The following is a 27,426-nucleotide window of genomic DNA, read 5'->3' on the forward strand; positions in this document are numbered from 1 at the left end:
CACCCCGGGTTTGTTCACCTCATTCCCCAGCCTGACCAGGCCCGGGGCTGCGGGGATGGGGCTTGTGGGGAGATGTGTCTCCTCGGCCACCTGTGCGCCCCTGCGGCCAACCCCGGGCTGGGGCCTCGGAGCCTCTGGTGGCCTGTGCTGCTGCGTGTGCCTGCAGCATCGCTCATACCTCAGCGCCGGAGAGCTGTCCTAGCTACGGTAAAATAAACCCTAACAGCAGCACTTTGGAGTCAAGGGTTCAGCTTTTTAGAATTACTCTAAGGCAATTCCTGTGATGATCAGGGGAGGCTTCTCCTCTCCCCGTCTCCATCATCAGCGCCTCTGAAGCTCCATCTGTGCGGCTCCAGGCCCGGGACAGAGGGCCCCCGGGGGAAGGGCGCGCTGGCCTGTCGAGGAGAGGACGCTGCATTCCCACCAGGAGCCTGGATCTCGTCACACGCCTGGCTGGGTCTGCTCCCCACCCCCCTGCCTGAGCCTGGGGGGGCCCGCGGGGGCAGCGGCAGCCCCGCAGTGGTTTCCAGCAACACCCTCGGCCGCCTGCTAGCCTCAGTGGGCATAGTTTTGGGTTTGGAGGCTCCTTCCTTTCCTTCCTTCCTTTCCCTTTCTCTCTCTGCTTGCCTCCCCCTTTCTACCTTCCTTTTAAAATTTTGCTATTTGTTATGAAAAGTGTCAAACATACCCAAACATAGGTGGGATAACAGAAGACAGAGGTCCCTCCACTTGAGCAAGTGTCGGCTCCCCCCTCCCCCAGCTGGCCGGCCCAACCCCAGAGGTTCTGACTCGGGGTTCTGGGGGGGTGATTCTGCATCTCTCTTTCCCAGGTGCGCTGGGGCGGGATGGGGGGCGCACACTGTGCAGCCGGGGGGTGGCCCCCCACTCCCCAGTGATTAGAAGGCAAATCTGAGGATGATCGTATCATTTCATCTTAAATATTTGAGTAGGTCTCAACAGAGACGTAGTAGGGAGCAGGAAGAAGCTTGGCGCCCCTTTCCGGGTGACTCACGTAGGAAGGGAGGAGAGCGGCCTGGGCCCGGAGGAAGGGGAGGAAGGGCCGGGCCAGCTTGCCCTGGGGCCGCCCTGGCAGGTGTCCGGAGGTCACAGCGAGCTCACGGCTCACTCGGCTGAGCGTCCCCCCAGCTCCACGGGAGCTGGAGAATGAACAGACGCACACCGGGCAGGGTGTTTTCCAAGCTCGCCTCCCTAAACCCCTGTGCGGCTTGTACCTTCTGTCCTAAATCCCATAAACCCATCCCTTTCCTTTTCTCCATCCCTCTCGTCCTTCTAGCTGTGATGGAGCATCCTCATCTCCCTTGAGTTTGGGAGTTTGGGAGTTCACAGCCAGCCTCTGAACCCCACGCAGGCCCCGGAGGCACGCAGGTGTCAGCAGGCAGGACGCGGGGCACGTCCAGGTTTGGGGAAGCACCCTGCACACCCGCATCCAGGTGGGGACTCTCCCCCGAGCGTCTCCAGCTTGCAGAGCACATGGGCTCTGCTCAAGACCTTGGGCTCCTGTCCCCACCCCCGCACCCCCCGGCCTCCCCACTTTGCTCCATCCTTTGTGCGTGGTTCCGCCAGGCCCACTTGCCCAGGATCACGGGCCCGCTAGCTCAGAAGCGGCCCCTTCCTGCTCCCCACAGTCCAGCCAGAGCGATGGTTCTCAAACACAAGTCAACCCCACTGTGTGTCCCTTTGTAAAAACCCCTTCAGTGGTCCCATATTCCTTCAAGATGAGGTTCCAGATACAGGGGCCGAGAGCTCGGTCCACCCCGCAGGCCCTCAGGCTTCCCCGCCTTGTCCCTCGTCCCTCCCACCCCCTTAACCATACCCCCCAGGCCGGCGATACCCAATAGCTGCAGTCCCCACAAGCCAAGTAACAGAAGTGAAAGTAAGCATTTGGGAAAAAACCCTACAAACTGACATGGCCGTGACCTCAAGAATGTGAGTTTCTACTTCACAGAAGTGTCGGGTGGTGATGGATTTGTGCACAGACGCGTGGGTCCGAGGGAGCCGGGGAGGGCCGGCCTGGGCCTCCCACAGAATGTTGGACGGGAAGGAATTCTTGGTCGCTTATCTCTGCGGCGGCCCAGAGCCGTTTTGTATTTTTTTGTTCATTGAACCACTTGATCCTATCCGATATTTTTTCTTTTCTGGTGACTTTGCAGCAATCATCTGAGTGGTCCCTGCCTCTTAGGCTCTGGGTCAGGCTCTTTCGTGTTCTTGGCAATGTCAGTGGTTTAGGGTGAACTGTGTTGTCAAAACACTCTGGTTTTTCATTCAGGCACCTCAGGCCAGGGTCGGGCTTGTTACACTGATCACAGGCTTGTGCTCTCAAAGTTGGCCTTGCAGAGATTTTGGAACAGTTTAAACGTTGGCTCCTGTGTCTGTTGGTTTTTAATTAGCCGGATTCCCAGAAGCAGCAGGATTGTTACCACTTCCTGGCTCACGGGTGTCTTGAGAGATGCAGGCGTCTTATAAGGTGGCGACTGCAAGGATTTGAAATTGTCCTGAATTAGACATTTCATCCCGTTTCTAAATTCTAATCTAAAGTTGATTGGCCACAGTTGATGTGCCTTTGAGTCCGGCCGATGCGTCCTCATGAGGAATTTACTCCAGAACTTGGTTCGTTCGCATGGTTCCATCCTCATCCCGAGCCCACGCCCCTCAAATCGGGAGCTGCTGGGATTTCGTCTGTTGGTGTCCTCGTGGCCAGAGAGACTTACTGGGTCGGACATGAGGACTGCAGGGGTGGGCAGGCCGTGACAGGAGCCTTTTCCTGGGTGGACGGAGCCCCACAGGAGTAGCTGGGACAGAGTCTATGGAATCTGATGGGATATTAATTTTGGAGGCCTGCCCATCCCGTGGGGAGGCCGCCCCAGGTGTTTGGGGACTGTACGTTCACCTAAGTGGTGTCTTCGGGGATCTTTGGCCCAATCCCAAGCAGAGCTAGACGAAAGCAGGGCGGGCTGGGATGGGTGTGTACACCTGCTCAGACTCCCCGCAGGTCAGACACGGCACTGTGAAGGCAGGGTCATCTCGGATCCCTTCTCCTCGTCTTGCTGCGTAACAAATACCCAGAAACCTAAAGTAGCACACGTTTATCATATTAGGCTCCGTGGTCAGAAGTCTGGGCACAGCTGCCTGGATCCTCTGCTCAGGGTCGCACAGGCTGCGATCCTTTTTGGAACCTGAGGTCCTCTCGAGCTCACGTGGTCGTGGGCAGCATCAGCTCCCGCTGTTGTAGGACTGAGATCCCGTTCTCTGGCTGGGGGTCTCCCAGGGTCCCTCGTGGCTCTTACAGCCCATCCGCAGGTCCTTGTCGCGTGGCTCCTCACAGGGCTGCTCACACAGGCCAGCTCGCCCTTTCAGGGCCAGCAGGGGAGTCTCTCTGCTTCCAGACCCTCTTAGAAAGGCTCATCTGATGAGGTGAGGCCCACCCAGGATAATCTACCTTTGGATGAAGTCAGCTGATGAAGGACCTTGATTACTCTTGCATTTCTCTTTGCCACGTGACGTAACCCAGCGACAGGAGGGGCATCTCTTATCCCCGCCATGCTGCCCATACTCGGGGAGAGGATTATGTAGGGCAGGTGCACCAGGCCGGGAATCGTGGGGACCCCCGAGAATTAGGCCTGCCACCCTCCTGTGTCCCCACCGGCAGTCCTCCCTCCTCCTGTCCCCTTCCCCGTGTCTCTCATTCCCTCTCCTTCTCCCTCCTCCCCTGTTCCTCCCACCCAGGCGGCGGCTCTGGCGGCCTGGTGGGTCCCGGCCTAGACTCTCAGACCCGGAGCCAGCAGGCGGGGAGCCCACGCCTCCCCGCAGGAAGGCCGGGAGACAGGCTGCACTCAGGGTGAACCTGGTCCTCTTGCTGGCCCGGCGATGGGACGATGGGACCGTAGCATCTCCCGTGGCCCGATGTCACTCAAACAGAACTTCCCTGCCCCTGCCCTCCCCTTGAGCTTTGCTGGATCTTTTTATAAACCCCGAGTGGCCCTTCACACAGTGTAGCATGGTTTCAAAAACTGAAATGGCACCGAGGAATCAGTGTTCTGGGGCAGTTGTGACTTTTGACACCCCCTGACCTGGGGCACCTGGGCCTGGGTTAATAAAGGAACCCCAGGAACGAACCAAGTTAACAGAATTAATTCCTCATGAGGTCACACACCGGCCAACCCCTGACGACAGATCAGTTCTGGTCAGTTTTCAACCTAGAGGAGAATTTGGACAGAAGATGAGTTTTTAAGTCAGTACAGGTATGGCTTGGGGGACGTGTAGGTCCTTGGCCCCAGGACCTGCCGCCCTGATGTGTGGCCCTCAGGGGGGAAGCTGGACCGTGACACTTGAGCCACCGCCTGGGTGCTGGCCCAGCAGCCGCCCAGGAGCACGCTGGCCGTCTCTCCTGGCCCTGTGTTCACATCTAAAGTTGTGTCTACGCAACTGTCACTGAAAGAATTACACGTGTATTCCAAAAAAAAAAAAAATTAAGCGGAAAAAAGGTGGCGTTTGCTGGACCCCAGAGAACCTGAATCCGGGGGCACCTGCACCAGTTACTCACTGAGCCATTGGCCGTATCAGCTGAAATAGGGAACCAGCCCGAGCCCTGTGGGCCAGGAAGCCGTGTTGGGGTGGCAGGTCCCACGGCGCTCGTCAGGCCTGGCCCAGCTTTTCACATGGTCTTCGGTACAGTTTGGCTGAATAGCTGTCCAGCTCGATAGATGGCTACCCGGAGACGGTTTGGGTGTTTTTGTTTTGTGTTAATGGAATGCCTCTAACCTCCAGAACCCACCAGTCGTTCTGCTCTGGTCTCAGTTGTCTTGAGAAGGGACGGGCTTCCCAGCACTGCAGGTGTCTGAGGGGGAAGCTGAGGGCACAGGACGTCCTGAGAGGTGACTGACTGGCCAGGAGTTCTGGAAAGCAGCGTCACAGTCCCAGCCCTGTGCCCTGCGACGGGTCTGGCAGGCTCTCCAGGCCTCCGCTTCCTGCTTGGTAGAAGGGTGGGGTGGGGGTGGGGGGGCCCTGTGGTCATGCCCAGCCCTCACGCCTTGCTCCAGAGGGAGGCACGCGGCGGGGCCCTGCCACTCGCAGGCTGTGTGACTATGGTCAAGTTCCCTACCCTCTCTGTGCCATAGCTCCCTCCGCTATAAACTGGGGATGGTGACAATATCTACCTAACGGGCTGTTGCAAGGACTCTACGGCACAATCTACGCAAAGTCCTTAGAGCTGCGCCCACCTAGGGGCGTCTGGATGGCTCCATCGGTGAAGCATCTCCCTTTGGTGTGGGTCACGAATCCAGGGCCCTGGGATCGAGCCTCAGCAGGGCGTCTGCTTCTCCCTCTGCCTCTGGCCCTCTCCCCTCCGCGCTCGTACTCTCTCTCTCTCACTCTGTCTCAAATACATAAATAAAAATCCTTGGGGGGGGGGGGAGAAGAACTGTGCGTTAAGGCTCCGAAAATGGTGCGATCCTTCCTGCCGTAGCTGCTGCTCCTGTCACTCCTGACGACCTGTGACTCTTAGGAGTCTGTGACGTGTTACGGTGTATTTATTAAACCCCCCGAAGTCGCTTACTGACAGCCTCGTTGTCGTTCACGGGAAAGGGGCCCCTGACCTGTCTCCTAATAAAACCCTCCCGTGTGTTTCAGGCGGAGGCCAGGCTGGCCGCGAAGCGTGCGGCCCGCGCCGAGGCTCGAGAGATCCGGATGAAGGAGCTGGAGCGGCAGCAGAAGGAGGTAACGCTTGGGTTCCGCGCTGGTCCCGTTTTTATCCCGGGGGAACGTGCCGCACAGAGACCCCTGTCGCCGTTGACGCGCCTGCCCGCTTGACGCTGCTCCCCTCCCCGCGCCCTCGTCCCGGCCCGGCCTTCTGGCTGGAAGGAGCCAAGCGGGGCTGGTTCGGAGCCTCACGCTCGGACTGTCGAGCTGCAATCTCGAGCCTCTGAGTGAAAGTGTGAAAGGAGTATTATTTTTTTTAAACCGGCCGACCCTTTGCTTTAAAAATATTTCCCCCTGTGGCTTTGACCTGTTTCAATGAGTTGCGCGATGCCTGAAGCCCACAGGTGATGCAGAAAAACCAGAATAGACACTGTGGGTGGAGCGGCTAGGGAAGACCCCCTCCCGCCCCCGGGAAAGGGCCCGGATGGGTTTGCACACCTGTTAGTGCCGTTTGCGACTTATTTTCACGATCCTGAGCTAGAGCGGAGTCGCGTGGACAGCGCGAGCGTGAGGACTCTTGGGCTTGCAGTGAGAGCAGTGAGCCCTTCGGTGACCTCGAAGTCAGCCTGGAAGAAGCAAGTCCCCGTCCGCCAGGCCCCGGAGCTCTGTGGGCCACAGCCTGCGGGAGTGTCCACACCAGGCCCCCCCTTGAGGGCTTGTCTTGCTCAGAACCTCTGAATGGAGAGGCAGCCCAGGTGCTCGTCCCAGGGGCTGGTTTCACGTGGCCAGAATCTTAGTTGACCCAGTGTTTTCAAGCACGTGAAATTTCAGACAGAAACCTGCATTTCCAGTTTCTCTTAAAAATCACCACGGATTCCAGCCCTGGGCCTCACATCCCCGGTAGGGTGGAGCCCGGCCACCAGCCCGAGGGGCTCATCGCCACCCCCTGCCCGTGGCGGGGCGCCCCTCCATGTGGTGAGCACACATCCCCGGGAAGGGGCATGACCCCATTGGAGTTTGGGGGAGAAATCTCTTCCGTGGGGTTTGAAAAATGGTTGGAAGATTACTAGAAGCTCCAGGCCAGGTTGTTGCTTAGGAGAGTCAAACCACAGGCCGGGTGGCGGGAGGGCAGGGGTCCCCCAGGGCAGCCCCTCAGTGATGGGGACATGCAGGGGGACATGGTTCCCGAGAAGGGCCGCACCTGGGGGTGACCCGGGCGGATGAGCAAGCAGGGGTGCGGTAGGCCCGTGACTCATCCTGTGTTTACAACATGGTGAGGACGGACGGGTGGCTGAAGGTAGTCCACCCTCCCCCTGCCCCTTAGAAATACAGATACAGTTGGTCGTACAGAAGTCCCAATCTTGTTTTTTTTTTTTCTTAAAGATTTTATTTATTTATTCATGAGAAACGGAGAGAGAGAGAGGCAGAGACACAGGCAGAGGGAGAAGCGGGCTCCCTGCAGGGAGCCCGACGTGGGACTCGATCTAGGGTCTCCAGGGTCACGGCCTGGGCTGAAGGCGGTGCTAAACCGTTGGGCCACCCGGGCTGCCCAGAAGTTCTAGTCTTTAAGACCTTCTGCCTGTAGGAATAACTTATACTTTGATTTGCGGTACTGTCTTTCCTTTTGATTCATGTGAAGCACGGGTTCGGCATCTTCCCCAGTGCCTTCCCCCAAGACTCAGCATTCATTGTCTGAAAGCTAGAAATAGGCCCCGTGGACTTTTCACGGGGGAGATCTGGACTCACCTGTTGACTGGTGAGCACGGTGAAGCGCCTCCTCCTGTGACCTCAGTTAAGGGTCAGGTCAGGGGCCACTCGGGATGGGGACCTGATGGATGCCTGTCTATCAGCGCCGGGGGCGGTGGCTGCAGCCGCCCAGACAGGCATTTTCAGAGCATCTCGGGAGACAAGCACCTGAGCGGGAGGTAGAGGACACATGTAGGTGTCGTCACTGGTAGACTCTGTCTCGTACCTGGGACTGTGTCACCCGGGCTTTAGGAGCCACCCCAATGCCAGGCAGCTTCCGCACACTCAGACGCTGGTATTAATAGGAATCAGGGGCCACCCAATGGAAAAGTTCTTCTAGCCTGGACTGGTTTTTAAAAATAGGTATTTTTCCTTTTTCAGATGCTTTTTCTCAAACTGCCTGGTATCTGTTTCCCTGGAGAATATCTCTGTTCATTCATTAGATGATGTGCAAGCCGGCCATGTCCGGGACACGGCTGTCCCTCACCCCACCCACCCCCGTCCCCCTTTGGACGGCCGCCGCACCCTCGGGGCTCCCCTGGTACTCCAGCAGGGCCTTGGTCCCTTCATATGAAGGTCGTAAAAGACCTGTAGGAAGAGCTCCTGACACGTGACCTCGCTCTGCTGGGTTTTGCCACAGTTGACGGAATCCCAGCAGCATTGGGGTCCCTGGCGGCCTGTGAGCCCCACTGCAGGCAGGAGCTGACGGGGAGGCCCTGAGGAGGGAGGCCGGCGACCCCTGGGTCCCTGCGTGGGGCGTGGATGCTCAGGATGCTGTTAGTAATCTTATTTTTATCTATGTCCTCAAATGTGAGAGGCACTTCCGCCCACCGAGAACACCATGTGACATTTCTGCAAGACCAAGGCGAGACTGACTGCCCTATGCACCTACACATGTGTCTTCCGGATTATATATTTAGATTAACTGTGTCCCGTCCTTAATTATGGGTAGAACCCATTTGATTATGTGCATGAAAACATAAGCGGCTTATCGTCCACAGAGTCCTTTAGCAAAAGTTCTTGATTTTAGAAAATAAAAGTGAAGAATTGAGCCCCAGAACGTCTGAGGGGCCTGGTGTAGAAGTGAAGCAGTGGGGGCCTCCTGTGGGCTCCTGCTGCTCCTCATGGCAGCCTCATGGGGCTTGGGGGCCCCGCAGGGCACTCGGGGCAGGGGGGCCCTTGCAGGGCACTCAGGGCAGAAGAGTCCCCACAGGGCACTCGGGGCAGAGGAATCCCCACAGGGCGCCCAAGGCAGGGGGGCCCCCACAGGGCACTCAGTCCACCTCAGGAGTGGGAACTGGGGCCTGTGCGCTGGCAGGGCCCATCCCCAGCGTGTGGTGCCAGCTGAGGAGCTCAGCTTTGCAGAGAAAAGCCAATTAAAACCGGGGATTTGCTCACAAGCACCACAGTTGGCCTTCTTGGTCACACGGGTATGTGACCTCACCCTCCTCCCTGTGTGACCTCACCCTCCTCCCCGTGTGACCTCACGCTCCTCCCTGTGTGACCTCACAGACTGTGCACCTGTGCTCACCCTCTTCCCTGTGTGATGTCACCCTCTTCCCTGTGTGATCTCACAGACATCTTTTCCCATGCTCACCCTCTTCCCTGTGTGATCTCATCCTCCTCCCTGTGTGACCTCACCCTCCTCCCTGGATGGTCTCACACACATCATTTGCCATGCTCACCCTCCTCCCTGTGTGATCTCACTCTGTTTCCTGGGTGATCTCACAGACAAGCAGTGAGTCAGTGAAGACACCTCTAGAGTCCTTCTCTGCTGAACTCAGACTCGTATTTGGGGTCAGTCACATGCCCATGACCGGCCCCCATGGTGTGAATTACCAGTGTACCGTGACAGCTTCCATGTGTCAGGGAGGAAGCAGGGAAACTAACCCTGGTCCACACAGCCAGTTGGGGCGCCGAGTGAAGGAGTAGCACGTGGGGAGGGCAGGACACAGTAACAGCCGGTCAAGGAAGGGGTGAAGCATGGAGGGAGCCCCCCCGATCTGTCCTACCGTTTATACCAATCTGGTTGGCTCAGCAGCAGTACTGACCCACCCAAATGACAATTTTGCTATCAGAAATTTAGGGTCTTTGAAATCTGAGAGCATTGCTGTTCAAAGTTTGCTTCTTCAAAAAAAAAGTTTTTGAAAGGTTTAAATTAAAAGATATATATTTTATTGCTGGTCCGAGAGCTCTGGGGCAGGGCAGAGGGGACCCTCAGGGACGTCCTAGAGTAGAGCCCATGGTCGGGGGCAGCAGGACGCCTGGTTACTGTCCCTGACAGCCCGAGCTTTACTTACATGAGGAAAGTGGACAGTTACCCCCCACCCCCCGCAGCTAAGGGGATGGCCGAGCCAAGATTCCCGTGTAGATGTGACCCCTGCAAAGCTGTGGTCCTGCTAGTGTGCCCTCTACCTCAAAATCAAATATACGATTAACAACAAAAACAGAGGATAGAGTCCACGGCATCCACGTTGTCCCACAGCAAAGGGTTGAAAAGCCAAGATGCATATTTTACAAGTAGAAGCAGGAAAAGCAGGCTTTTCGTTGGTGCTGACTTGGAAGCACAGTATAATGAACACAGAAGAGGCAACTTTGTTAGCAAGAGCGTTACAAAGAACGCAGGAGCAGTAGCTGCTCATCTGGCTCTTTCCCGATGTGAGCCAGCATCTGGGGGTGGGGACCATACACGTGTGTGTGCATGGGCACACGTGAGCGTTTGTACCTCTAGGGGGAAAAGTGAGACAAGTTAGCGGGTCTAAGGATTTGGGAAGGTGTACAGACAACACTTCTCCCAGCCCGCCCTTTGCATATCACATCTCTGGGCCTGCCTATTATTAGAACTAACTAACACAACCTGAGGTTATACAATCTGATAGCCCGGGGCAACTGGCATTTTAAGTTGTTGATTAAGTGGAAATGAATATGCTTTGGAAGGCCAGTGTTTAACTCATAGGGTTGACACTCTGCTGTAAAACCCTGAGAGACGTGATCCCTGTTTCCATCTGGTGGCGAGCCATCCTCCTCGACACAGGTGTTTCTCAGCAGGGCCAAGGGTTTCCTTGAGAGGGAGCTCAGATCTGCTGAAGGTGCACAGAGCCCGTGAATCCCTAGAGGAGGAGGGTGACTGTCCCCGGGGGGCCGAGAGAGTGGGACCAGAGACCCTGAGGACACGGAGCCTGTGAGCTGGCTGTGGGTTTACCCAGATCTCCCAGGCCAGGCCCGAAGCGGGAGGGTTGTTCTTTGCATAGATGGTGAGCAAATCGACTGTGACCTATGTTCACTGTGCTGTGGGACTTTTTAAAAGGATCATGAGCTCCTTTTGAATGGATTCATTAGGGAAGAAGAACCCGTAGATATTCTTTGGGAACTCCTAGCAAACCTTTTACCTCACATGGGGACCTCCACCAATAGGAGCAAAATGGTGATAGACGACCAGCTGGTACGATGATTTGGACGCATCTCTTTCATTGCCACTTACTGATAAGCATTTTCGTGGAGAGTGCTACGTGTAAGATGGTCACAATGTTGGTTACGTTCACCTGTGCTCACCCATGTACACCCAGAAACGCCAGGCGTTGGCAGTGCTTGAATAAAGCCTGACTCAGCAAATGTTTTGTTCTATGAATGAATGAATGAATGAATATTTCAGCCTTACCTAGGGATTACTATACAGTTAGAAGGACTATCTGAAGCAAATGAATATGCCAATAAGGGATTCAGCTTTTAAAAAAATGACATTTCAAAGGTATTCCGTTGATGATGGCTTTTTCCTAGGCTCTCATTTTCCTGGCATTCCATTTGTACCTGCACGCATCAGAACAGGAAAGCCTCTTTCTTCCCCATTTGTGAATTTGACCCATGGATTTTCCAATTCAGTTTCTGTACTCTAGTTGAACTTTTATCACTGTGCAAAGAAATTTCAAATTGAAGAGCAAGTGCTTTTCCCCAGTACTGGGTAATGGGCCACGGAGACTTGAGCGTTGGGGCCCTACCAGGATTCTTGCAGGGACCCATGTGTGCATGCCGGGTTTCCCCACCGTATCTCAAATAGAATGTAAAATGAATTAGGAAATTAATGATTCTTCGAATGAGACTCCAAACATCTTTCAACTCCTGTTTTACCAGTATTCGGTGTTATTGTCGTTTTTTTTCCAGTATGGTTTTTATGCACGTTTCCAGAGACTTAGAGAACTTTTCTTTCTAATGTATCTACTTCTGTAATTTGGATTTCATATTTCTTTTCCTATTTCTTTTGCCCTTCTCTAGATCTATCAGGTTCAAAAGGTAGGCTCCTTATTCTTTGTTTTCTAATTTGCATGCACTAGTTTTTTCCTTGCCAAGGGCCTGGTCACCTTTCAGAAATAATGCCTTTCATTGAAAATGCATAAAAGTTTTTACTGCTTCTTTTACTGCTTTGTTTACAAATTGGTTTGATCAAGAGTACCGAAGTTCCTACTTCCACCTCCACAAAAAGCAACCATCAGACGCATGTCTGTACACAGAATGCTTTCCTCGTTGCTGCTTTTCTCAAGGAATTAGAATATTGTTTCTTTGAGGAAAAAAAAAAATTCTAAGACAAAATAAAATCACGTTTCAGAATTGGGGAGACTTTTGCAATCAGAGATTTAAAGAGAAAGATTATCCTTCCGTATGATTTTATTAGAAAAAATTTAAAATCTCAATGCAGATTATCATCCGTTGAGAGATTATTATATATACTGATTTAAAAATCTGATTAAAAAAGAAAATGATATGATAGTAACATCCAAGAGCTTAAAATAAACCTGCCTTCCATCCTTAAACGTGCAGGGTGGTAATGTGCATGTCTCTTTCCTAGGCCACTTAGGAGCAGCTGAGATTTAGAAGTAAATACACTATTGGGCACACAGGGTGAGGTTGGACACGACCGGATCAGCGACTCCTGATTCGGTCATGATGACGAAGAGAGTGATTGGTTCCCTGAGAGTTTATAGTGTGTGTTACAGTGAGTCTTTCCCAAACCTGAATCTGGCTCATTACTCCTGACATCTTATCATAGTGGCTTTTTATAAATCTCTTTTGTTTATAGAGAAAACTATTTTCCTTTTAGAGCAACGAAGGAAGTTAAAATAAGATGACCATTTCAGAGGTTCTAATAAGCAGATCCTTTTAAACACATGGCCGGTAAATTAAAAATTCTGGCCGTGGCTTACTTTACTCGCTACCATACCAGCTACAATACCACAATTCCAGATTGCCTTTGCTTCCTGCCCCCCACCCCCACGCCGCATAACCACTGCCTAGAAGAGTGTGAAGAAATCAGATAAGCAGATGCCAGAACCTATTTGCACTTTAGCAGTCTTTGTAGGGTCTGATACTGGAATTCATGTTGAAGCTCAATCCACACATATTTAAGAGTCCCAGGAAGAATTTAACACATAAGAGACAAAGCTGGCAAGGCTGGGGGACCCTCCCTGTAACAAACTGTGAACACACACACACACACACACACGCCACTAATGAACACTTTGGTTCATTCCTCTCTAGTTTCCGGATCACAATTATTTTCTGTTTAGTCACTCACCGGGGTTGCAGTGTTAGGCCTTTGAAAGAATGTTAATGTATATGCAAAGTCAAACCAGAAAGGAGGTCGGAAAAGCAGATACACATTTTTATGATAAAGATAGGCCAAGGCAAGGCTTTGCTTATTAAGACCTGAGGAAAGGAAGGGGAGGCAGTAAAGGCCTCTCGTCAGCTCACACGGCCGTACCTTGTGATGGCTTCTCTTTTACTGAATCAAAGCTATTTCTGAAAGCCAAGCACCTTTTGTATTGTTAAGTCTGGCCCTTGCTTCCTCTGCATGACTCACCGGCTAACCATAGTGGTTTACGTTTGAAACTCTGTACGCTTTCCGCACTTTGCTGTGCTGGCCCGCTAACGACCCTCAGGACTGCCGGTCAGTTGCTCTTATTTTCCTGGGGCGGCGGGGGGGGGAGGGGGGTCTCCTCCCTGGAATGTCCCAGAAATGCAGCTAGAGGCATAGCAGTTACATAGCAGGTCACCATGAACGAGACGAAGATCTTCAATGCTGGTTCCTGACCTTTATCACAAAAACAGCAATAGATGGTGTGCAGTGTTTGATACCGGTATAGAATTGGTGAAAAGGGGGGGAAAAAGGAAAATAGGAAAATCATACAGATTTCTTTTGGAATTTGGATAATTCTTGTGAATTTCTATAAACTCCCTTTAAAAATAAAAAAAAAAAAAAAACCTTCCTTCTACCTTTGTAATTAAGCCGTGAGCTGAAGAGGGTTGATGGTGCCACATGTAAAACATAGAGAACCCTGGATTTTGTCTGTGAGAGCGGGGCCTACGTTAATTGAATGCAAAATGGCTTTAAGCTGTTGCCTTTCACTTAAATTGGAGTTAAAGCATCCAAAAAAAAAAGGAAAGTGACTTACAGAAAAAGACTTGACTCATGTAGTTTTGATGTATTACATTTCTGTATCGGTTGAAATTTGGAAGCACGGTTAAATTCTCCCTCCGGTTTTTGCCTCTTCCACCTCCCTACTTAGCACCATCTCTAAGAGAAGAGGGGCAAGAGCGTCGGGGAGCCGTCTGTTTAGAATCTGGCCACCCTTCAAGGGACGCTGAAGCTGAGCCAAGCATAGCAGCGTGTTTTGGCAATTAGAAAACAATTTCAAAACTTGTCTTGGACTCTAGCCTCTATTTTTTTCTGATGATAAAATTTTAATGTATAAAGAGGACAATCACATCTATGTCAGAGGATATGGAGGTCTGGTTGGTTATTTCTTGCCTTTCCTATTGGAATTGAGGAGAAAGTGAGGAGAAAAGCAAAGCCTCATTATTTGAGACTGTACTTGGGCTCCCCCAGCCTATCTTTGGAATTACTATATTTAGTGACGGCAGTAGCCATTCTGAAGCTGCTTTTCTCATTTTAACTTGGCCCCCCCGGGGGCTTAGACAAGCGAGGTGAAAACCTGGAGGCATTTGCTAAAGAAAATGCCAAATGCAACCTGCTACCAAAAAATTTTTTTTTTCCGTCCCAGGCCCTCTTGTTCGCCACTCAGTCATCTCTCCGTCCGTGACATGCTATAAAGACATCCAAAGAACGTCAGTTCTCACAGGCCTAAATTTAGCGTAGACATCAGATAGCTGGAGCGAGTGTGCTAGAGACCTAGGGTCATGACCACCCTCTCCCCCGTCCTCGGGGCTCTCTCCGCGCTGTAGTGGCACAGGCACGAGTACCTTCAAGTACCTTCGCTCTGCAGACCCGAACAGCCTCCCGCAAGGGCTGTGGGGCCGAGCTTGAGCTCCCACCTGCTCCGCAGTGCTTCACCCCTGCCCTCCTGGCCTGCCGGGCGGGGGTGGGGGTGGGGGGGTGAGGAGGTCCCTCCGCACAGGCCCCCCGCACTGCCCGGCGCTCCCCCCGCAGAGCCCCGAGGGAGGGAACGTGGTGTGCACTGCTCTGCCTCGGCATGTTCCCCTCCCCGTGTGGCTTGGGCAGCAGTTTGCACATGCATGTCAGAACAGTTTCTTGCGTGGTTACCGTTTTCACGTCTTTCCTAATTTTCTTTCCCTTCTGTCTATAGAAATACTATGGGCTGGACACAAAATGGGGTGACATCGAGCAGTGGATGGTAGGCCTTGGATACAATTTTAAGAAACGTAAACGGTTTATAATTTGATTCTTACGCAGTTTAATTCTATTGGTAGATTCCTACTGTACTGTAATTTAATACTGAGAGATTTTCTTCCAGGGACTAACTACTGCATCCGGCCTGATGGTTTACATCCGTAGGAAGCCGGGTTAGAGACGGCCGTGGCCAGGCATTTCTGTCTGGTCTGTTGGGCAGCTGCTGTCTCCTGGGGTCTGCAGGCTAGTGGCTTGTGGTCTCCAGTGCCACCGCCCACCTCCCTGTCTCCTCGGGCAAGGGGCTTTCCACGAGGCACACATAGGAGGAGATGGTGCCCCAGGAGTGAGGCTCTAGAAGGGGGAGCATTCCCCTTGCCGTCCACTGGCCCAAGAGAATGTGGACCCACTCCTTCTCTGGTTGCTTCGTCCACATGAGTTCCTCACACCTCCTCCTGTCCTGGACACCTTACCAGCCTCTCGGATATCATCGCATACTCTAAGCAACTGAGAACCTGGCCAGGGTGGAAATGTCATATTCGGTGTCCCTTGTGCATAAATAATCTGAGGAAATGTAAAATCACCTCCTAACATCTTAGACAGCCATGTAGAATGTGGAAGACAATAGTTCTTGACATATAAACAGTACACACTTCCTCTATTGAAAGAAATTATTAACTTCAACCTTTATCATGTGTAAACCATCATTTTAGGCTTATATGGCAGATGTATTTTTATCAAATCTTAAGACCCAGTTAAAAGATGCATCATTGCTTTCTATACCACTGAGAAAGAAAAAAAAATGCTCATTATAATGTGGACAACTTTGATTGTAAGATATACCCCAACTTCAGAGCTGTCCAAATGTCAGAAACTGCGTGTGTCTCAGAATGCACAAAACAGAGTAGCTTGGGTGACATCCTTATGGAATCTTTTATGGAAATGATTTATCTTCTGATTGCCAAAGGAAAGGGAATGTAGATTGGTTGAAATGGGCCACATTGTAGAGGTTCAGGACAAACTAGGGCCCAGCCTCTCCCCTGCACCTACTTCACACACTTCTGAAGCCAAAGTGAAATGTGCCAATTACTTGTGTGCTTACGTCCCGCCCCCTCGCTCTCAAAGAAAACATTCCTCCTTGGTGGTTTAATGGAAGCGTTTTAAATGGCAGCAAAGAAAATATTTATCTGACATTTATATCAGAAATACCATATTGTGTCACAACCAGACTGAGGCTTCTGTTATGTCTGTATCTGACCTTTAATACTTTTTCTTCCATTGCTTTGGTAGGAAGACAGTGAGCGCTATTCGCGTAGATCCAGAAGAAACACATCGGTTAGTACTGTGTTCACTTTGATTGAAGTCTAAATTGTAGTTCTAGTGGCTGAAATACATAAATCAGATGCATCTTAGTGATCCTTATGAAAGGAACTCAGCACTACTGATGTTATTACCTAAACAAAGATTATGGACTGGAGTTTTAGCATTTTGATCTAACTTTGTGAGGGGAGAATGGGAAATTTCTGTATATTACTATATGCATGACAGTTTGAATGTTCTTTTGCTCTCCATTACCCATGAATAATTTGCAGAGTGATATGCATTGAGGCTGTGTGTCTGTAGGTTATCAGCGAAGTAAATAAGACTGCTTTGATTAAATTAACTTAAAGCAGTATCATCCAGACATAGCCCTCTGTATACAGAGGTGCATGAGCGAAGGCTCATCTGGAGAAGACGTGGGCTCAGCTCCACTAGATGTCCAGAGGCGCCTCATCTGCCCCACTGCTGTGGTGTTGGATCGACTGCGTCCCTCTGGAAGCTGGACACAGGTTTCTTTATATTACGCTTCATGGTTGTTTTCATCCTTTCTTTTACTAGGCTTCTGACGAAGATGAGCGCATGTCAGTGGGTAGTCGTGGAAGTCTGAGGGTCAGTAACCAGAATTATTGGGTTTGCATGGTATGGTTGGTGTTGGCCATCTTTGCTGCTATGTCCCTGCGTTCGGATTTCCTGTTCATTACCCCATAGTCTTGTTGCCAGATACTAAAATCAAGAAACTACTTATTTGAAATCTAATCAGTAGTGGGATGTTGTAGAGACAGACAGCTCTATCGTGTCTTTCTCCTGAGAGTGGAAGTCATGATGTTTTAATACTGCTCCACATCACAATACCGCCACGCCTTGATTAAGTTGTCTTGGCAGTGCTGGTGTGATGGTGGGGCGGGTGTCTATGTGCCTACATGCTCCCAAGCAAATTTGCATCTCAGGTAAAATAACTATTACTCAGTGCTGTTTTTGCATAGCTCCCTGAAAGCTGCCGTAGGCTGCCTGGTGGAAAATCGGAGCAGGTTGGATCCTTGAGACCCAGGTCTGCTCACCCTCAGGAGTTTTTCCTTTGGTCGGCTGTGATGAAATCTCTTCATCACTGACAGCTTGATGGTTGATAAAGATGAATACATATTTTTCCTTGAACATTCCCAAAATCTTCATAATTAGACTTGGAGACATTGCATGCCTTGGGAAGTGAAGTAGAGCAACTGTGTTTTACAGTAAATTACCTTGAGCATGTCGGTTTTCTGTACCTCGGGGTGACAGTTGCTTTCACTGCCGGTAGGAAGTAGGCCTCAATGCAGCCACTCCATCTTACTTAAGAACTGTGTAGAGCAGAAGGCTTGTTTTTGATCACTATGACAATTAAAATTAGACAATTAAACCTAGACTTCTTACACGCGCAGTGAACGTGCATTTCATGTGACTGTTCACAGCAGTAAAGGTAAAGGTAATGTTGTCCTGTCGAGCAATCACCTTCATTGTCTTGGCAGTGCCAAAAGCAGATCCATAGTGATTTTGCCAGAAAGTAACAGTTCAAATGTGAAGTCAGTCGAAGAGCTTCCTTGCTCTCTGAAACTTTCCCCTTAGCCGTACGGCTTAACTTCCTCATAGATCTGGTCTCAGACAAGACTCAAGCTAGAGGAAGTAACATTTACTGTAACCATAACATTATAAATGCAAAACTCAGTTTGCAGAATCAGTGGCAGAGACACAGAAATGACCGCTGTTGAGCGGGCCCAGGAGAGGCTGAGTCCTTGAAACCAAGAGAAGAAGATCATGTTTCCAGGAGGAGGGGAGGGGTCAAGTGAGCCTAGTACTAAGGGCCGACCACTGGCCTTAGCGTCATGGAGGACGTCAGGTGACCTTGACAAGGAAACTTTTGGTGGAAAAAGTGGTGAGAACAAAATCTGATGAATATAGAGTCAAGAGAGAACAGCAGAGAAATTGGACACAGAATCCAAATTGATCATAAGGATCATTTTTAGATCTGTGGTCCTCCTGAAATTACATTCAAGATTTTGTGTGTACTTGCATTTTTCTGGGAAAAGGATTTGTCCCCTTTCTTAAGATTCTCAGAAAGATTCCTGACTCCAAAGAGTTTAAAACTATTAAAATTATTGTTTATAGTATTCATTTCATTTTCAATGATTTTAACCAGACCTGAGTTAAATTTCTTTGCTAAACACCATTCTTTGCCAAGATTTCAAGCATGCTTTAAGGTATAAAATTTTATAGAAGAGGCCCAGCAATCTGGTCATTAAGAACATGGAAAATCAACAGTGGACAGGATTTCCGTGTTTAGCCAGGTGGTTTCCCACACTACTCTTTCCCATGATATACTTGGCATAAAGAGGTAACACTTCAAAAAACCATAGACCCTGAGAACTTGGATCCTGAAAGTAAGCGTCAGACCTCATGACTTTGACAGGTTCTGGCCATCCCTGAGCAGTTAGGAAGCGACACATCAGTCCCTGTGGGGCCTGGAAGCCTGTGGGGGCCTGGAAGCTCTGGCCTCTGTTGATCAGTGGGCCAGCTGCCCTACCGGGAGGAACCTCATCTCACCTCCTCCCTGTGCAGGGTCAGTGTGTGCTGCTTTTATGTATCTTCATATTCCGAAATCTTTTGTTTGCAAAGTTCAAAGATAATATCTTTTATTTTTTGATGTTTTCAAGATACAGGCCTTCTTCATTCAACTGGCAGTGATGGTAACCCTGAAAAATGGGAATTTTTACTTTCCTAGTTGTTTGCATGGGCATCGTTCTCAGTAAACTTAGATTTTGAATATCGTAAGATTTTAATTTTTCTTGTTTAAAACTTGATGCTGATGCATGTGTTCACCTTTTGCCTAACTGAAATAGAATGTATCTTACAGAGGAGGAAGTAAGATTGCTTCAAACAGCTTCAGATTTCGTGAATTATAGCAACATTTGCCCTACAAGTTTTATATTTAATGCTATTGGATTTTATGATGGCTGTCATTCTAATGTGATTCCTTTTGTAAATACATAAGATCCTGGAAGTCATAAAAAATGTAATTTTGTCAAGATTTCAAGATTGCCTGGCTTTTGCTTTGTGTTTTCTGATGTTTGGGTTAGCTTTCTAACTGATTTTGGCAACTCTGTTTTCTGTTCTTTTCCTCTTCCACCCTCATGCTGACAGTTGCAGCCTGACTCGGAGTATGGGGGTCCTTACGCCTGGGTGAGATGGTTGGATAGATGTTGAGGCGTGATCCTAATAGTGCTGTGTGATGGGAAATAACCTATGGTGTTTCTACTAATCTCATGGGTGTGTTTGTACAAAAAGCCAAGTACATCCTTCTCCAAAAAGACACACATGCTGTCCACCAGACACCCTGGGTACCCCCACCGGGGGTGTTGGAGGCAGGTGTACCTACCAGACCGAGTGCTCTTCTTGCAGAGCCCTGTGGGCGTGTCTCTGATCCTCAGGCTCAGGCTCCGTGCTTGAACACTTGCTTACCGCGTGGTCTTTGAGCACCAGCTGTTTGCCACACGCTGTGTTAACAGCTGTGAATACCAAGACGGGACTAGAGTGTCTTGCTTTCAAGGAACTCAAATCAAATCAAGAATTCCCAAAGCCTCTACATTTCCTTTCAAAGATTAAGGTTAAAGTTATCTTCACTGAGGAAAAATCCATTATTTTTTCATCTGCATCCGTTCAAATTAAATATGCGATCTGGCTCTTTTTACCAACAAGTGCTGTTTTGGAAAGTCCTCGGTTCCAGTAACAAAAACAAAATCTTTAGATTTCAATTTGGAATTGCTCATCTTACATCAGTTTATCCGCCCATTTTGCATTCTGAAAACCTGTGCGTTTAAATGGCACCAAAAAGGAGAGAAATTTAATCTCACCAGAAATTAGCAATATAGTGCTTCTGTACTGAAATGATTATTGCAGATTATGCACTACTTCATTTTCTAGGGCTTTTTCTAAAAGCATTTTATGCTTCATTCATTCCACTACCTTTCAAAATTATGTAGCAACTTTCTTTTTTTAAGATGTAGTTTTCACCTTTCAGGGTAGTGCCATATACTACTAATGAGTAGTGCCACACATCTGCAAGGCACACTGGACCCCAGAACCTCCCGGTAGGACTGCAGTTCCCTACTTTAGGGACAGGAGCCAGTGGCCCAGGAGGAACCTGGCATTCCAGCCCAGTCTTGGCCTCAGCCACTGGCAAGGAATAGATCTGCCCAGGAGAACAGGAAGCAGGGAAGCACATAACTAGACTCAGGAATGCTCTTCACAGAAGCTCCCACAGCACTTCACAGTGACACTCTAATTCCAGCTTCTCTTCTGTTCTCTGAGTATAATGAAATGTATGAGCAGCATATTTCCAGATTTTGAGCCTTCTTATTTTAAATTCAAAGTAAACTGTACTTAAGGGCCAGTCCCTGGTGGAATGAATGAATATGTATGTTAGCAATAGTCAGAAGTATTCTGGATTTTGTTGTTAATGTTTGGTTTTCATTCTGTTTTAAAACTAAGTTGAGTGCCTCAAATATTGCACATCAGAGTTTTGATTTTGCCTTTCTTATTTTGCTTCCCATATCTCATGCCCTTGGATGTGATCTTTTGACAGTATAAAAACGATCTAACATCATTAATCAAAAAGGATGTAGTGGTTGACGTTTGCTTGCATGCTCGGTGTGAAGCGCAGCACCAATGCTGCCCAGCACGGCACGGTGGTTGGTAGCATTCTGACTAATCACAACGTACCACTGGAATAAGTGGCCCGGGTAGGGCATTTATTCTGGTATCTTACCTACACTGTTCTAGAAAATGCTAATTTGTGAATGTCTCCTGTATTTTGTTCTCTCGTAGCAGCACTCCTCGGTGTTACTGTGTGTGTAGGATTCACCTCAGAAGCTTTTTTTTTTTTTTTTAAGATTTTATTTATTTATTTGACAGAGAAGGTGCACAAGCAGGGGGAGCAGCAGGCAGTGGGAGAGAGAGAAGCAGACTCCCTGCTGAGGGGGGGAACCGGACATGGGGCTCGATCCCAGAACCCCAGGATCATGACCTGAGCTGAAGGCAGACACTTAACCGACTGAGCCACCCAGGCACCCCAACTAGGAAGCGCATTAAAATGCACATCCCCTGACCCCAGCTCTGGGTGTTCTGGTTGCCCAGGTCAGGGGCCCAGGGTCCTAAGAAGCACAGCAGGTGATCATGATGCAGGTGGTCTGCACAGTAAGGGGTGTTGAAAAAACTTTCTCTACAGCAGAGAAAGTTGAACATCAGAGACTTGACTGAAGATGAAGTTGATACGGACTTTTTATCCTAATGTGTTAATTTTCAACTCCTTACCCTGTTATGCTACATAAAAACAGCTCCACCCACCCAACTCCAACACATATAAAAAAACTATCCAAGAGGAAAAGGTTAGTGGTGTTCTTCAAGAGGTCAAAGTACTTTTCCCTATAGGAATGTCAGTGAGATCCTATAGATTTGAGAATTCGTTCTAGGAATATATTCCCTATGACAGAGTTCCGTTACAACAGAGCCTTTGAAGGTAGTTTTCCCTGCATGGCGGGCAAGGCTAGAAGAGAAATGGTGGCAGATGAGGGTGCATGTGCTCTGCTATCCTTCACCATTTGCTCTGCTCTATGCTGCAAGTGGCCAAAAGGAAGCATTTATAGGCCAGTACATGGTCCATAAAGCAAGAGTGGAAAACCAGAGAGCTTATATATGTAATATATTCTACTTCCTCACTTACTAGAAAGTAAAAGTCATCTAAAACTGATGAATGTTAGCCTTGTATTATTATATTGATTTTTTTTCAAGAACAAGTCTCTAAACAGCTATCAAAGGAATAAGCCTGCGGTCTGAAATATGTAAGTCCACGACACACATCTCCGCATCACGTAATCTTGTTGGTTAAGGAAGAAAAGGATGTTAGATTAAGTAAAATTCCTACCTATCTCCAAAGGCTTTTTACTATCAAATTTATTTCTGAAGTGTTTTAAGGTTAACTCCTAGCGTTTTCAAATTTAAAGTTGAGGGATTTCTACATACTCTTGTGTTTCATTTAGAAACTTCAAATTGACTTGTTTCTGAGTTATAACTAAATATATAGTTAAACAGTCAAGATTTCATGAATCTGAATTTATAACCTGGAAATTCATATATTTACTCTTCATTAATGTCGTAGCTGCAAAATGCACGCTAAGCAGTCTCCCGTCGCCCACCCCTGTGAACAAGGACACGCTTCTGTTCCCCGTGGGTGCCGGGTACCTTCCAGAGCTGCAGGCTCAGCCATCCCGGCAGCGCACGGTTCAGGGGGGCACTGTTCCAGGCACTCGGGATACTCATTTTGAGCAGATCTAACCCTCAGCAGCCTTGTAAAGCGTGTATTTCTGTGCACATTTTCACAGCTGAGGAGGTGGAGGTGGCAGCGGATTAAGCAAGCTTGTTTATTCATGTCACATGGTGGAGCATTGATCTGGAATTTGGACTGCGGCTCATTTTCCCCTGACATCTCCTTCCAGTTTTACCAGTTGTGTGGACCGCTTTCCGTTTTCTAAAATCTCAAGAGCTGGTCACGTCTCTGACACTTGACAGCTCTGGTCTTCAATCAGCGGAAACGTCCTTATAAGACAAACGAGACCGATTCTTTTTTCTGGAGGGCAAACTAGGAACTCATGAAATGCATCCTCAGATTTCATTTAGAAAAATAATGAAGTAGGAAGACTGGGTGAGTGAGACCCCCATGTGGAGGATATATGCCCACGAGAAACATTTTTTCCGTGATGCACATTTTGCATTGAATTATATGGATTGAACAGAAGCTGTTTCTGACTCCTCTGGATACAACTTCAGGAAGGGCGTGCAAGGACTTGCCCTGTGAACCAGGAACCACAGCCAGATGGGCACAGACCGAGTTGTCCCCCCCACCAGCCCCCCGGCCTGGCATGCAGGCTGCCGCAGAGCTAGGACCTCCGTGGCCTGTATACCCCACTGCTTCTTCCCTGCTGGTCTGTGCCTGTGTCTTCATCTGTATAACGATGTCAATTTTCTTCTTTTCTTCGTTGAAACAGACAAATGGTTACGACGGAGACTTATATGGATCACAGTCCCTGGGCAGAAGATCGGGCAGGGTCAGTATAGTAGATTCGTGTGACACGGAATTGAAACCGGCTGCTGCAAAGCTTTAAAAAAATATTGCTGAATGTAGCTTCTTGTTTGTTTTTTTTTCCTATGTTATAGTGAGGTTTGCCCCTTCGAGCCCATGAAAGAATGAAAGCGAATTTTTTCAACGGTAAACATTCTTGGAATGTTAGTCTCCTAACATTCTAAGTGCCACTATAAGAGATCAATATTAAAAAGACTCTGAAGTTTAAAAGTATGTGGAATTTAAATAATCGCTCTTCCATTATTTCATTGCCCTAGATGTATGTGCGTAACGTGTATTTTAGGTACATGCAGGTTTCAGGTATATTTACATTCAGCATTCTCAACCTCTGTGCCCATCTCTCGTGATTTTATTTTTTTAATTTTTTAAAAAGATTTTATTTATTTGTTTGATAGAGAGAGCCAGAGGGCACAAGCAGCAGGGAGTGGGAGAGGGAGAAGCAGACTCCCCGCTGAGCAGGGAGCCCAATGCAGGACTCGATCCCAGGACCTGAGATCATGACCTGACCCCGAGGCAGACCCTTAACCACTGAGCCACCCAGGCTCTCCTGTCACTGGTCGTTTTAAAGACACGTATAGTAAAACCCATGTTTCCCTGAATAACAACGGTGGAGGGTTCGCGGGGCAGGCGTGGGAGGCAGCAGGCAGCAGGGTAGTGTTCTGGGGTCGGGATTAGAGAGAAGGGGACCAACAGCAGGAGAGTCCGGGAGCAGCAGGGAGGGCTTTGGATTTAGCAGGGAGGTCGCAGGGGGCTTCACGAAGTGAGACTCTAATCCAGTTTTAGGACTTACTGCAGATCTGCTGTTCTCTCAAATCTTCCTGTTCCTCCACTTGCTTTATTTTTTTCCTCATGGTAAATTTTACTAGTTACGTAAATAATATTTTCACTTTCTTAATTATATTATGATATCACACGCATACATGTGGATTATATATTCAGGTTTCAACCCAGTCCCATCTTTCCTGGCTGATGAGGTTTTTTTTTTTTTTTTTTAGCTTCTCGTCCTATTAAGGAGGGCATACACTTCTATTTCATCCAAACTTTTCTCATTCCAGACAGAAAAAAAAAAAATCCTCCCCATTTAAAGGCTGCATCTTCCTACTTAGGTTTTTACGTGGACGGCCTTTGGATTATGTTTTTCTTTAAGGTAACGCAGTACTCCAGGCAGAGAAGCAAGCGGCACGCCATTCTGTCCTCATGGGGCGTGGACGGTCTTATTTCCTGCTCAGCCTTCCTGCACACTGTCCAGTGCCAGCTTTATAGGGCAGGAGCTGCAGTACTCTCTGCTGGCCCCAGACTGCTTTGTTGGGGTTATGTTGACTAATTAGCCACTTTTCACCATTATCGATCACAAAGGATCCTCCTGTTGAGCTGGAAGTTACTACAGAAGTTCTGTAATCCACCCTCTACCCATTGTTAATGTTCTTCTCTAGAATACCCCAGATGTGTAGCTGCCAGCAGGCCAGGGACACGGGACAAGGTAGCACCAAGCTCTGTGTCATATGTACACCCTGATATCTTAATCTTTTGATTTTTACATTAAAACGGCCAAAATGGGCCTGATGTCTTGAGCAAAGATTTAAGTAATGCCTCTAGAAATCAATTACAAGAGAACTTGATTACAAAATTGTTCGCCATAATGTAAAATTGCATATAAAATTGACTTCATAAACAATAGGAAACACAGGGATTAAAGAACCAAATAGCCTACATGCAGCGCAGTGAGTCCTATAGGAGATCCCAGAGCAGCGTGGGGGTGAACTTGGAGAAAAGATGGGGACAGAGGGAGAAATGTCATAGGTGGCCGCAGCACAGTCTGTCTGTGGGGAGGGGTTGAGGGTTTGGAAACTCCTCTTTCCTTGGTGCTGGAACTTAAAGTGTCCATGGGAGCACTCCCTGACCGCTGTGGGGAGCAACAGGAGGCCTCCGTTGGTAGCATGCACACATACGGCCTCCCCACGCCGACTCTGCTCCCTAGAAAGTAGACTCTGGGTCCCTGAAGACAGCTCCGGGCCGCTGCGTCCTGGGGGTGGCTCTCTCAGGCTGTAGGCACCCCACACAGCTTCAGGTGAGCTGCAGCCCCCACCAGTGCTGGGCTGAGGAAAGCTCGGAAATCTTGCAACGGATGTAATCTTAGGTACCTGAGAGAGTCTGTAGTATGGAAGTCCAGCCTGGGCGGCGAGAGACACCCCATCGTGGGATTTACTAGGTAATTACAAATAATACCAGCCATGAGAAATTGTGAGAACCAGTAAGAGTTAAACCGTATGACATCACCGAGACGTGATCACCGAAACGTAGACTACAGCGTAGAACCTGTAGCTGGTGAGCATCTCTCCCCTAGCAGAGTGTCTCGATGCCCACGCTACGTTGGTATCCCTGGAGAACTCATCCTGGTTTGGTTGTGTGATTTTGTATCTGCCTGTTGACCCCGGGGCAGGTGGTGCTTTGGGGACAGTGACGACGTAGGTACTCACCACTTACAGTGTCTTCTCTGGTTCTCAGAATTCCAGCTACAGCGGGGAGGGCAGATTCTCTGCTTTGTCATCATCCAGAGAGGAGACGTTGGTTGGTTCTCATTTAAATCTTTCACACCCTGTCTTCAGAACTACAGGTTTTGTAGCATGCCGCCTTGTGTGTGAATCCAGCTTTCTTTTTGTTTTTAACACCCATTTTGTGAATTTTCATTTGGATGGATGTTAAAGTCCAGTTTTTTAATGTTTTTACGTTTTTATTAGTTTTGCTTATATATTCATGAGAGACACAGAGACAGAGGCAGAGACACAGGCAGAGGGAGAAGCAGGCTCTGTGCGGGGAGCCTGATGCGGGACTCGATCCCAGGACCCCGGGGTCACACCCTGAGCGGAAGGCAGACACTCAACTGCTGAGCTACCCAAGCGCCTCTAAAGTCCATTTTTAAGCAGTAATTAATAGGATAGATTTAATTCAGTCTTACCCCCACCATCTTGCACTTGAATCATATTTGCATTCAGCTGGACACAAGGAAATAAAATATTCTCGTGGATATCTTGTAGTCAGAAATAATCAAAAGGGAAAAAAATAAAATCTTGTAATTTTTTCCTGGAGAGTTCCTGAAAAAGAATTACTCTGTAGAGTATATGCAAAACCTGTGGCAATTTCTCAAGGACAGATTAGGAATGGGAATCAAACCAAACCCAAATCCAGATGTCTACACAACAGGGTTCCTTCCCATACTTCAAGGACATGCATCGGTCTCGACAGGCACAGTTATTTCTGAATTATTTAAGAGCCCTTATAATAGGTAAGACTTGTTTGTTCAGGTTTCGTATTCACTTAGCAAACACCAGGGAGCTAATTCTGGTAGGAAGATCACAAAGATAAACGGGTAAGATAGGTATGTACTTGGGAAACATTTGCTTCTAGAAGACAGACCCCCCCAGCAGATGCCCTAGTGCAGCAGTAATAGGATGAGAGGGAGAAAGAAGTAAGCATCATATCAACGGATGTGAACTAAATCGTGAAGAATACACTGGAAAAAAATAAATAGAAACTAAGCAGGTAGAGCCATAGAAATATAACTCCTGGTCCTTCTCCCTCTCCTCTCCACCACCTCCCACCTTTCACCCCTGCTGCAGGGGCCTCCAGACCTGGCTGGCAGCTACATGCCCCCCTCAGCTTGCTCGCCCACTCTCCAGACTCCCACTGCTGCCCCCCCAGCCTCGTCTATGAATAAATCCTCCATCCCTTCCTCCCTCAGCAGGTGAATGTTGACTGAATATAAGATCAGCTGTAAGCACCAACGTAGTGGTGGGTTTCACCACCTTGAATTTTTTGTGCATTGTGTGTATTTTAGTGGAATCAGTGGGGGATTTTGCCGTTGCGAAGAGCACGGTCATTCTGAAAATTTTACTTCCTCCTCACT

At 48.9% G+C, this 27,426-nt stretch overlaps 1 protein-coding gene across 50 annotated transcripts in view; it reads left to right on the forward strand.

Annotated features, from left to right (window-relative positions):
- LRRFIP1 (LRR binding FLII interacting protein 1) overlaps positions 1–27,426 on the forward strand; it is a 139,347-nt gene that overhangs the window by 71,357 nt on the left and 40,564 nt on the right. For 16 of the 50 annotated variants that reach the window (XM_025463599.3, XM_049101033.1, XM_049101035.1 and 13 more), the window contains exons 2-9: positions 5,647–5,733; positions 11,671–11,688; positions 14,997–15,044; positions 16,328–16,372; positions 16,916–16,966; positions 19,529–19,567; positions 23,428–23,487; positions 26,028–26,090. In XM_025463599.3, the coding sequence (XP_025319384.1) occupies positions 5,647–5,733; positions 11,671–11,688; positions 14,997–15,044; positions 16,328–16,372; positions 16,916–16,966; positions 19,529–19,567; positions 23,428–23,487; positions 26,028–26,090 (411 nt within the window). The remainder of the gene's footprint in view (positions 1–5,646; positions 5,734–11,670; positions 11,689–14,996; positions 15,045–16,327; positions 16,373–16,915; positions 16,967–19,528; positions 19,568–23,427; positions 23,488–26,027; positions 26,091–27,426) is intronic. The other 34 variants (XM_049101036.1, XM_049101020.1, XM_049101026.1 and 31 more) reach the window with 13 other exon arrangements.

This window comes from Canis lupus, chromosome 25 (genome assembly GCF_003254725.2).
Source record: "Canis lupus dingo isolate Sandy chromosome 25, ASM325472v2, whole genome shotgun sequence".
Lineage (NCBI taxonomy): Eukaryota > Metazoa > Chordata > Mammalia > Carnivora > Canidae > Canis > Canis lupus.